Source organism: Argiope bruennichi, chromosome 2 (assembly GCF_947563725.1).
Source record: "Argiope bruennichi chromosome 2, qqArgBrue1.1, whole genome shotgun sequence".
NCBI classification, from domain to species: domain Eukaryota; kingdom Metazoa; phylum Arthropoda; class Arachnida; order Araneae; family Araneidae; genus Argiope; species Argiope bruennichi.
Window position 1 is genome coordinate 67,800,018 of NC_079152.1, and position 13,560 is coordinate 67,813,577.

Genomic DNA, 13,560 nt, shown 5'->3' on the forward strand with positions numbered 1-13,560 from the left:
ACGAGTCATCAACTGATACCCATCAAATGAATTACCATAAAAAATTTTGAGGTCGGTTTCATTTTTATATTGTTTTATATTGATAAATTAATAATATTTTTATATTTTATTTTAAATATTTCAGATATTTATAAGAAATTTTTTTATCTCTTCGAATGATAATAAAAATGAAGATTGTGTGTATGCGTGTTCGTGTTTACGTTGGCGCTCTGTTAACAATATCTTTTGTCCAGAGCTACAAAATTTGACACATATGTAATTTGGAGGGTGAGAATGTGCAACTCGGAGTTATTTTAATTTAGATTTTGGTATTTTTCAGCAATATTTTTCGAAAATATGACAATATAAAATTGGTTTTTACATTATTTCAAATTTCAAATTTTTTAATTCAGCGACACCAGTTTCAATGATACAAATATTTTTCATTTTTGCTTCTAATATTTCATCTAGCTTAGTTATTTATTTATTTATTTTTATTATTCATTAAAACCTGAAAATTCATCTGAGTTATATATGTAAGAATATTTAAGCGTAGGACATACATTTATAAAAAATTTTTGAAATAGTTTTGTATTTACATTTAAGTTCAGAACTAAGCACTGATAAATTTTAAAAAGGTTTCATTTTAAATGGTTTTCATATAAATAATAATATAAATATAATTCATATAAATGTACACAGAAAATTAAGAAAATGCTTAGCACCATGAGAAATGTAGGGAATATAGAATAATACAATACATTAAAATTTGTTCAAAAATATTTTTCTCAGATGGCATTAAGATCAAGTTAAAAAAATATTTAATTAAAAATTTTACCTACTTTTGACTTTGCTGCCTGTTTAACTGGTTGCCAAAAGCGGATAGTCTTACAATCTAACAATTTTCTTTTAATAGATACACATTACATATATGTATTCTTTTAACATGTTGAAATATATATATATTTAACTATTTAATATATTATTATGTTCTAAATATAGCAAAATTCATGAATTATTTCAATATGTTTTCTGTTTTTTAAGAATACAATAATCCATGTTCGTGAAAGAGAAAAGTAGTTTAGCGTAATAATGCCTGCAATCGCAAATCTTGTGAGAAGATTTTTAATAAAATACTCATAAATGAAATTATATTTCGTATATATAAATCGACCATATTAATATGCTCAGGTTTTAGTTAGTTTTTCTCGATAAATGTTGGTACCTATTATTTCAATACGTGTCAATGCTTGATAAATATACGTGTTCATTTCTTAGATGTTATATACCTGCATTCCATGAATAAAAGCGAAAAACTGGAATTTAGAGATTCATCGGAAATACTTTCAACTTCAATATTTGAAAAGATGTATCACCAAGCAAATATTCACTAAACTCTGACTAGCGTTACATTTGTAGTGATACGGTGTGCAAAGGTTTAAAAAATTGTAAAATAAGTTTTCAACCAATCATTTGTTATCATCATATTCCAGGAATATTTGTATCATTGAATATTGAAAGAGTAAAGTTCTTTGCTGACTTCGACATTAATGTTTCAAATATTTTCTTGAAAAAAGCTACACGGTTAGAATAGTTAACATAGTTTAATACGTCTCATCATAGTTAAATCAAGAAATTATACTTCTTCAAATGTATTATCATTTTATTTAATTAGTTTTTAGTATGTTTGTTATTTACAGTTATTGTATTCCATAAAAATTTTATATCCAACATATTTAAAGACTGTTTAAACAATGAATATCTACAAGATTTGAAACTCTGAACATCACAATATAAATATTTATATTAAAAAGAAAACTAATGATTTTTTTATTACATTTATTCCATTAAAAATAATTGCCTTGCAATTTTGGGAAATCTATTTAAAGATTTAGTTGGAGGTCAAAACTAAATCCAAAAATAAAAAAAAGGAAACTAAAGATTCAATGTATAATAGTAAAGCATAAAATTTTAGCAAAAAAAAAAAAAAGGAATTGAAATATTATTAAATTATTTTAACTATAGTATTTACTTTACTTTAAATAATAAACTTCTAACGCTAATACTTCTTACTTTAAATAAGAAATAAAAACTGCACAAAATAATAATTTTTTAATCTTTTTACTTTTTTATAAGATGATTTTACAAATATCTTTCTTTAATCAATTACGAATTAATCGATCATTAAATTAACTAAACCTTAGTTTTTAAAAAATATATATATCAACAAAGATAGAGAAATAATTTTCACTAAATAATATTCAGATTATTCTCTAAAATATTGGCCTAATACTAATTTCTAAGCCGCTAGAGAAAGGTATATAATTGTAATTGAATAATAATTTAAATATTTCAAAGAATTAGCTTTATATCCTTTAAGTAAATAAATGTAAAGCTGAAAAAATGACAAAACAGACTTTTAATCACTCCTCTGAACCTTTAATAATTAATAAATTTTTACAACATTATAATTTTAAACAAATAAATTCTTCTCTTCCGCAAATAAAACTAATGGAGCTATGAAGATCAGAGTAACGCAGACGAATTTAGCCTTTTTAAACGTCATGTTTTAGAAAGATCATTCAGTTGCCAGACTTCTTTTCATCGAGGTTGAAACTAATTCGTTCGAAATAATAAAATTCAAATATTCATAACTTAATCGGTTTAAAATGCCAAAGAATGATTTTTTTTTAAATGTTTGTAGGCTTAAAATATTTTATTCGATATAATTAATACGATTGAGGAACTGTATTAAAATTAAGATCTATTAATTTTTCGTTATAATTCTATTTAAATTCGCTAAAACGACATTAAATATGATTATTTATTTCAATTAAAGTATATTCGAAATGCAAGTATAAGATTGTTTCTAAAAATCTATGAGTTATCTATTAACCAAGATTAAAGTGTGCATCCTAAATATAATTTCTTTTGTTGAGTGTGGCTTGATTTTTTGATTAAATATACAAAAGTCCATGTGTGCATATTCATTAAATACTTCTTCAAATTATATATTTAAACGTTAAATTTAGGTGTTATTAATCGGTTTTTATATTTATTAGCTGTTATATCGTATATCTCTATGAAAACTGATGAGGGTAATAAAACAAATTCATTTTAATAGATTTTTTATTAGATTAAATTAATTGAGAAATTACAATATTAATTTCTTTATTATAAATTTATTATTTTATATCAAAATATATTAAGTTATACTTTTTATAATTATTATATAATTTAAAATAAATTTTTAAAAAAGCAGAAGTATCAATAACTAAAATATGGACAATTACTTGGACTAGGAAAAGTACATTAAAAGTAGAAACTTTTTTTTTGTAGGAAAACAAAATAAGATGAAATATATGATACATATAAGCGAGCTTAATAACACTTTCCATTGACGAAGAAAATGCTTTCTTGTTTAATTATTGATTTAAAATAATGCGATTTCATAAGTAATTCATAGAAAATAATAAAACCCATATTAACTTTAAATCCACGGCAAGTAAATAAATTGTTAATTAAATAAATAAATGAAATATTTAAATTAATTTTTTGATGACTCGCTTTGAGTGGGCTTTTAAATTCATTTCATGAGTTCATGTTCAAAAAAATTGAAAATTTATGCGTCCAAAATTTAAGTATACTATGTAGGAAGGAACACTGCTGAGTTTATGATTATTATTTTTTGTCCTTTATAATACATATATATTAATACTTACAATTATCGTAAAACTTTTATAAATTGATTATTAATATTCTGCTATCACTTTTTGAAATGTCGATGCTTAAGTTGAAAGTTGCATGGAATCATAGAATCTAGACCTTTAACGTTAGAATTCTTTTTTAAAAATTGTGTTTGAAACATATGATTAGCTAGATTTGAATATAAAATTCAAAGTTTAAAGGAAAGAAAATTATTACAAAGCTGTATTAGCTGGCAAAAATATGAATCTTATTTTGATGTAGGTCTTATGGTTTAGAAATAATTCTACAATCAAAGTTCTACAAATAATTCTACAAAAAAAGATTGCTTGTTAGTATGATACTAGAAATGCGAGAATATGGTAGAAATGAAAAGACGATTTTGGAGAAACTTTTCCGCAAAATAATCTAGAAATTCCCTATAAAATAGCGATAAATTTGAAATGAACGTAATTTTAAAAATGTTCAGAGAAAACGTTCGGAAAAAACAGGATAATCGAGTATTACAGATATGGAGGGTAGGGTGTACAACCAAGAATATATACATAATTCTCTCGAGAAGAAGGATTTCCAAAAGCTAGTGTCTATCATATATTGAATTGATTTAAGTGAAAAAGTAACACTCCGGTATATATAATTGATTCAGTTAGACGAATTGAATTTCCCGAGTTATATTAGGATGCGAAGATGGGGAATTTCAGACACTTTCAAACTGGAGTGCCGAGGCTCAAAAACACTGGATTTTTCTCACTTGATTTTTGAGAAACTAATTTGAAATCCCCAAACCTGCAAGCATGAACGAATGAAAGGTAGTCTATAAATTGAAATGCACTGAAATTCCGGAAAAAAAACTCCACTTTTAAGAGTATACAATTCTATGATTTCAATATAGTTCGGATCCGTTAGTAATTTGGAAATATGAACTCATAACAAGTAACGTAGTTCTTTATAAGCGCTGAAAATATCCAAGATTCTATAAACTTCAAAATGTAATCAAATGTTTTTGTGTAGTGGCAAGAACAAGATACAGGGTATAAGGAATATGGTAAACATAGTTAGCTTGAACTTACATTGAAACCAGTTTTATTGATTTTTGTTGTAGAGTTTAAAACTGAATGACATAAATTGATGCATTAAAAACTTTCTAAAACACCAGCTATCTATTTGAGTTTTACTAAATTTCTGATCTGAAAGCCTTTTATAATATATTAACGTCAAATTAAAAAAATAAATTATTGTTACTTTTCCAAACTATGTAGCAAAGAAATTGACCAACAAATAATTAAAATTTAGATTTTTTTTAAACTTTAAAATTGATTTCAAATATTGTAATTCGGCTAGATAAATTATTTGCCTTGATTTTTGATGTTATTACGATTACTTACATTTCCAAGGGATAAATGCAGTAAAATTTATGAAACTTAAATAATATTCAATACATAAAATTTCTATTTTACATTTTTTTAACACGATGTCTTTTTGTACAATTTAATATCACTAATCACGATATAATTAATACTTTATAGAGATAACGATGATCATATTTTTCTGATAAGGATTAAGATCAAATAACATTAAATTTTTTATCATATTATTAGATATTGGTGATGTGTAAACGTCACCAATTGGATGAATTTTTATTATCGAAACAGTTTTCTATATTAAATACATAAATATTGCTAATTGTAACCTTAAGTTCAAGATAAGATATATTTAAAAATTGATGAATATTTTTTAAGTCTTGAATGAGATTCTTTTTATTGCATAAAGGAAAAAATAATTAGAATTTTAGAACTTGTTTACAACTAAGCAGGTGCTCTAAAACACAAAAATTAAACCTGTGTTGAAAACATATTGCAGATTTGAATTATCTGATGATTCTAACTTTTAATTCGACCGTTAATTTGTTTATGTTTTTTGCCTTTATGCTTTTGTCGTTATATCATATTAAGGTTCAAAAATAAAAAAAAAATTATAAAAAATATTTTTTTTAATAATCTTGATTTGAAAATATGAAAAAAAAACTATGTTTCTCCTATAAGTATGATGACTGCATCTAGTGCCAAAACTAATATTCCAATTGTCAAAAAAAGAAAAAAAAAAGAATTGACAGAATTCCGCTTTTTTTTTCCTTACTTAAAATTTAATTTTTTTTTTTAAAGTTGAAGCAGATTTTAAGATATTTCTTTTCTTTTTTAGCAGTTTCAGATAAACTCTGATAATTTAATTCTTCACTTGAAAGAAGTCTTAAGAACAAATAGAAAAACCTTTTGCATTAAGTAAAATCATAAGCGAAAAATTATCCAAGAAGATTATTCAAAATGATTTTTAAATTACAAATAATTTTCATTCAATTATCCTTATTGTCTTATGCTTAAATTTCATTTTTTTTACAAACAATCAAACTTAACATTTTATATTTTTTACACAGTTTGCTCTTTTGATAGATATGCTAGGGAATAAATGATGAATGAATTAACAAAATAGAAAGTTTCCTCAACCTCATGACAATAAAAAATTAAATTTTCCTAAACCCAATATTAATTTTGATACTTTGTATGTTTTATTTGCTGATGGAAATTTAAATCTTAAAGAATTATGTCTATAAGAAAAATATTACTTTCATTTTAAAACTGCTTCGTATAATATTTTCTGAAATGATTACTTAAGCTTATAATATAATAACTTTTTACTATTCAAATTTAATTTTTCTTAATATGGGTAAATAAATTTATTGATATCTTTTAATTTCATTTGAGGCCTAATATTTCACCAATTTTTCAAAGCTCCGTTTTCCGAAAAAGTTTGAAGGACAAATTTAAAATCAAAATTATTTAGCTTATATGTCTGTCAACTGATTTTTTTTTAATATAGCTTGATACGTTTTCTAACACATACCGTCGTTAAAAGGTTTATTTAAGATAATCTATGGAATCTCAGTTAAACACATCTGGATTAATTTTAATGGATTAGTGAATATGCCACAAACATTTTTTATATTATTAATCTATATCATTAGATACTTTTGTTTACCTTGAGAATATGAATGCATTTTATGGCAGGGCACTTCTACAAGTAGGAACTAGACACATGAGATATTCGATAATTGATCTACTTTATGACTTAAAGTTCTCACATTAGTGACGTCGCAATCCAGAGATCGCTATCTTTGTATCTTTAAGACGAGTTAATTTCATATAGTAACTCACCAGGTTCGGCGAAAATGTTGTAACGTGTTAAAACAATTGTAAAAATGTTTTGAACTATTTATAAGCGCTTTTATTATTGTATAAACTAACAAATTATATACAGCTTCAAAAGAATATACATCTTTGAGCTTAAGTTTCTGACAATCAATAAAATATATCAAAGTTATTTGATCATTACGCTTCAATCAATAACAAAACAAGGAGATCAAAGATAGAATTTAATAATTTTTCATCATTTAAAAATTGCATGCTAGAAATTACATATGATTGTAGAGTATTTTCATGATTTACATTTTTTTGATGTAATATAAAGTTGATAATATTTAGCTTAAATAAAGAATTATTTATAATAAAAATTAAAAACGATTACGATTAAAATAATATAAAGCATTTAAAGGTTTCCCTGAATGTTTTCACTTATAAAATAGCATATATATCTCGCTTTGTCGCAGGATTTCTTACCCTTAAAATGTCGAAAACTATTTATGTCTTTGAAACAAAATATTAAACTAACATTTGTTACAGAAATAAAAAAATAAAAAATACCGGCGGGAAAGTAATACCCGTGGCAAAGAGCCAAGGAAAGAAATGAAACATCTATAAAAGTATGTTCTTTTTTTCAGAATTTAATTTCCGGAACCTTAACTGTTCACATTCTCACACAGCCTCTCTGTTGCGGTAAACTTGTTTAAAAGTTTGGCAATGGCAAATGCTTCAGCAGTAAAATTTTCCAAGAGGTACCAAGACATTGATATGATTTTGTAAAAATGAATTTCAGTGACACTGGCTAAAAAAAACTAAGAAGGTAGGCAAAAAAAAAAAGATAATTTTCTAAAAAAAAAATGTTTGCAACATTGTTATTTTTGTTTTAAGCATTTTTAGCTTAAAACAATATAAAGACTAACTGTGTTCCGGGAAAAATTCATAAATTAAGCTTTATCAGTTACGAGTTATATATCAATATGTGGTTCAAGATATTTTATTTGGCTTAAGTTTCGGATGAAATTTTAAGATGATTTAGCAAATTGGAATTGAGATTTTCAGTCAAAACAAAGTAAAATTGTCTGAACTATTTCACATTTTCGAGATTAAATTTGGGAGTAGCAATAGTAATGCCGAAACACAATTTTTAATCAATCTTTTTAAAACAATTAGACTCGTACTTGTGTGAAAACTATTTCTCAATAAAATGTGGAGTTAAGCTGATAAATCCACAAACCTCCCGCATCGTAAAAATGTTAAATTCCTAAGATTAGTCGTTACAAGAATACGATTTCTTTTAGAAAAGCGAAGTACACATACGTTTGAAAAGCTCTAAACGCAATTTTAACCCTCTGTCTGCGCAATTTTTAAAAATCAGTATTTAAATACGACGTTTGCTAATAAGTTAAAATATTTTTTAAACAATGCGAAATGATACTCTATGTTTCAAGACAAAAATATGATATATAATAACAATCTGTAATAAACTCACAGAATGATTAAAAATAAACGCACTGAACTGCGAAAATTTCGGAATGCAATAGAAAATGGACTGAATGCCAACCTGCGGAAATCGCGGGATTTGATTATTGCTGATTTATGTATTATAAGTGCATTTATATTCCTGAGGCGAAAAAACATTTATTTTACCTTGCATATTTTTTGTCATTCATTTAAAATATGAATATAATTCCAAGATTAAATTTGTAAACATTACGAAATATGCAAAGATCCGTAATCCGGAAATTAATTACATGTCAAGATCAAAGCAATGATGTTCAGAGACTTTTAAACACAAAATTCTATGTCTACATTTTGTACAAAAATATTGTATTTATAAATAAAATAGATTATTATTTCCCAAATACCGATAACAAACATTTCCCCAACAAATAAAGTATAACCATTGAGAAAATTTCAGAATCTTGTTATAACCATAAAAGATATAAACTGTAATAAAAGGGGAAACACGTTTATAAGCCATTTTATGTCTTGCAATATCTTTTATATGTATTTTCTGCGACATTTCTATTTATATACTTGTTCAATGATGTATATCTCAACATCGTTTCTTTTACAGAATTTATTTGGTGACTTATTTCTTGTATCAACTTCATTATAGAACCATAAATTGCATTGTACTTTTCAGATTTTATTTAATTCAAATTTACAGTTTTTGAAAAAAGTTAAAATAAATCTCTGTGTTTAGATTAATATCTGTTAAAAATACACCGAGTAAAAGAAATTGCTATTAGTTTTTGCTCTCACAAAAGCACTATGGTAAAATGATGACAGATAACATTTTTCACGACATTTACGCATTTTCTTTCTGCATCATATTTTTTCAACAATTGCAACCATTTTAATTTTATGAAAGAAAATCATTTAAAAATAAATTAAGAGAAGAAAGTTTCTTTATTTTGTTTCGAATTTTCCTTTATTAAAAGTGGCGTCTTTTAGAGGAAAACATATAAATACTCATTTTATATAAAAAAAATGATAAAAGTGAAATTTTCTTTTCCAGAATGGATTGCTTTATAAATTTCAGAATGATAGTAAAAATATAATAAATTAAAACACTGATTATTTCACTCAGTATCGATGTTGTTTCAAGGATATTAAATTTTCATAAAATAAAAAAGAGAATCCCTAATATTTTACCCAATCCCCTTCCCCCCTATTATTTATAAAATATTGGGGAAATCATGATACAAGTAAAGAAAATATTTTTTTTTAAATTTTCATTGTGAACTGAATAAGACAAAATTATTTTATTATTTAAAATAAATGTTTTAAATATAAAAAATAGCAGTATTAAAAATTGGTATAATTTTCTGTTTATTTCCGTAGGAGAAAAAAAACAAACAAGAAAATTGAAATGAAAATATTTAAATAGATTTAAATGTTTTTCTAATATCACAAAATTTGATTTTAAATAACAAATAATTTATTAAATAATATATTTTTAAATTTTAAAATATATTAAAAACATTTTAATAGTCAATTCTTAAATATTATAATTATTTTTCTTCTATTATATTTATAGCAGATTTTAAATAATATTTTCTTCGTATTATAATGTCTTCTATAATGTTTTTATTTTATATAATAAATTTCTATTTATTTAATTTTTAAATGATTAAATAGTATATCTTTTAATTATATTCCGGTGTTTTTTATATTTAAATATGCTTATCTGCATCACTGTAAATAAAATAATTTTGACGTTATTTGAAGTAAGTTTTAAAAAAAATGAACAGTACTTACATAAGAAGTATATGCAGATTCCTGTTGCAGCCATCAGTATGAAAATACAGATTGCAAACACGAAGAGTATTAGGAAAAGTCTGTTTTTCCTTAACCATTCAAATCTTGGTGTGGAAATAACAGTTCCTTTTTCAGTCATCGTCCAGTTTCCGTTTGGCGTCATTTCTCTCTAAAAGTTTGAATGAAATCTAAAAGCTTTTATTTCAAATAAAAAATTCCGAATTTTTTTTTCAGTCTTTTATCCAGGAAACATTAAACTTATGCTTACTTTACGAAGAAATGGCTTTCCATTTCTTAGCTTGTTTTTAAACTCACACATAATTGAAAAGAATATGAATTTCTTATTTCTGTATATTTATAATAGATTCTTTGTATTGATTAGAAGATAATATTTAAAAAGAATATTAAAATTCCTTCTGAAATTTTATTAAATTACAGAATTTAATCTTTGCAGCATTTGTTTTTCTCAATTTTATTTCAGATATTTTTCGTCATTTTCCAAGCAATTCCATCATGCTTCCAATCTATAATATTTGTCCATTTACGAAAATATGCTACAAGACGCAAAATTTTCTACCAGTTGATACCTCACGTGTTCTTTCAAATCTTCCGAAATGATGTTTCATAATCATTCATGAAGTTATATTCTTTGCTATCGATATAAATGAAAATTTTGTGCTTTTTTAAAAATCTTAAAAATCCTCTTTTACTACCAAAGAGAGAAACACGTTTCTAGCACATTTTCTCTCAAGTGTTCGTAACAGCCGCCAACCTCTTTGAGAGGCTTCTTCTCTCTCAGCATCTCATTGGACACTGTCTTCACTCAAAGGCAAGAAACAGTTCGTTTGCAAAGAGCGCCGATGTTTCAAATATAACTTGGATAAGCTGCGCCATCTATCTTTGTCTTCGGAAACAAATCAAAGTATGGAAATTGAATGATTTTGATATACGGGAAAATACACTAAAAGAAAAGATTAAAGTCAGATGATATAGGGAATAACTTGATTTGTTTTTTTAATGTTTTTTAACTAATAAAAATAGTTTTTTTAAATACTTTTCTCAAAATTTTCTTAAAACTCTTTCTTATATTTCAGTATTTGAGAACAAATTTTGAAATATACTTAAAACAAATATTAAAAAAATCATGGAGGAAACTGATCATTAAATATTTTTAAAAACAGCATGTTTAAATTGATATTATCATTTTCATTAAAAAAGATTCAAATGGAAAAAAATAATTTTGCATATAATAATATTTTATTGAAAATTTGTTTATACTAAAAATATTTGAAATGAAACTACTTTATACCCGAAGAACAAGGAGTGCATTATGTAGCAATATCCTAAATATATCCTAAGAACAGTCATCAGAATTATTTTAAATCTTGTAAAAATTTCTTGTGGCATCATTACTTAAAGTTTTGAAGGTATTTACGTTAAGTTTAATTTAAAGAGACTAAAAATGGAATGCTCTCAGAATTTGGTTAAACAAAGATTCTATTGATAGGCTTATATATGAATATACTTGAAAACAGATTTATGTATCTATGAAGTAAATAATATTTCAATTAATAATTTTAAAATTCATTTTTAATCAAAAAAATAATATTTCTAATTATATAATTTTGACTAAAAATTAGTTCGAATTATTAATTGATTTTATAACTTTGAATTTTTTTAATGATATTTTGACAGATCTATATTTGATATGTTCAACCTGCGATGCTTTATTTTTTTTACGAATTTTGGTGGAAAATTGAACTTTAATTATATAATATACTTTCATTTGGATTAACTTTAAAATTTCTCATTATTTTATTGCAAAATTTTAAATTATGAATTTAATGTGTCTTTTAGAATTTCTTATTCAATTGAAATCTCTCTAATTCGAACGATTGAAATTCCTAGTTAGTCAAGACAGTTATTTCCCGATTTAGTAAATATCTTTAGTTTTTATGATTATTTAAATCCATCTTTCTGATCGATTTAAAAGAAATATCAGTTGCTTAATTCGAATGAAGAACTTTTTTTTCAGAGTAAAGATTTATGTCAAAAGTTATCATCGAAATAAAACTCTAGTAAAGAAATTGTTTTAAATTTATATTTTTTTTATCGATAACAGCAGAGCATCCTTTACTTAGCATTTAGAACTATAAATAGCTAAGACATACGCGTTCCTGCTGGTAAACAGGTTTCAATGGTATGGAAACATTTTTATCTTCATACAGAGAAATTCAGGTTTGAGACTTGATTCCACAGAAGTTTCACTTATATGGAACTGGTATATGGTGATTATGGACCACCGACCATCCCGCTACTACTGAATGTAGCAGTATCGACATGTTATATAGTGATCTACAGGGAATATTGTTCATTTACCATATGGAACTCGTACATGATAATGACATTTGGCAAAATTTGTCGGATTAAATACAATTTCTCTTGTGTATTGTTTGGCCATGGTTTAAATTCACGAACTACGCTACTTAATACTTGCCGTGTTGCTGACATATTTTTTAACGTTTTGCGCTTATCTGACTAAACCAAGTTAATCCTGCTGGTCGCATCCAAAACTAACTGAAAAAGGTTAAAAATTTATAACTTCTTATTTTATATGATTGCATTGAAATTCAAATTATATATATTATATATATATATATTATTCAATCGGGCTTATAGAAAAAATCTGAGCATATAAAAAATTTAAGACTTGTTTTTTACATAAATGGGTTTCGAAATATGCTTGATATTGGGTCCAACTTCGTTTCATGCCACGGATGGTTTTGGACTGGTTTTTCTCTTTCTAGATTGCCACATCATACTAGAAGGACAATTCTCGTTTTATGACACAATATTTTGGCATTTTTAAGCCCCAAATTCAAATATAGCAAAATGTAAGAGAAAATTCACTCTTACCTGTCGTTCCAGGAACTTCTAAATCAGAAGAATCGAGGCATTCTGACATGAATTAGTTCTCATATACAACGAAATCATTAATCCAAACATTCTCTTTTTTTGCCATCTTTTATTGCTAGACGAAGACTCAGGCACAGATAAATAATTACATATTTCATTTTAAGTCTACAAATTCTTTAAACAGCATACAATGATCTTTGGTTCCGTTCTTACTCATACTTCGCCATTCAAAACGGAATTGAAACTGCAACTTACTTCAGTTCCTGTGGGATCATGGGATTTATTTCACGTCACCATTGCGCATGCGCAAAAGTGTTACATCATATGATGGTTAAACCAGGAATTCCAACATAATGTAACAGTTTTGAGAATCGTATATAAACTTAGAAATTGAGATTTTGCTATTCAGAAACTGAAGACAGTGTTATAATAAATCTTCAAAAATGCGATTTCATCTTTTGCTAAATCACTTACATTTTTGTGTATACAAATTGATCTAAAA

The 13,560-nt window shown here is 25.1% G+C and overlaps 1 protein-coding gene across 1 annotated transcript in view; it reads right to left on the reverse strand.

The window, feature by feature from the left end:
* The window catches only part of LOC129961970 (agrin-like), a 309,476-nt gene extending 296,201 nt beyond the window's left edge, over positions 1-13,275 (reverse strand). The window contains exons 1-3 of the mRNA XM_056075621.1: positions 13,059-13,275; positions 10,411-11,103; positions 10,143-10,311 (exon numbers count right to left, since the gene is read on the reverse strand). Of these exons, the coding sequence (XP_055931596.1) occupies positions 10,143-10,311; positions 10,411-10,461 (220 nt within the window). The 5' untranslated portion in view covers positions 10,462-11,103; positions 13,059-13,275. The remainder of the gene's footprint in view (positions 1-10,142; positions 10,312-10,410; positions 11,104-13,058) is intronic.
* Positions 13,276-13,560: the final 285 nt, after the last annotated feature.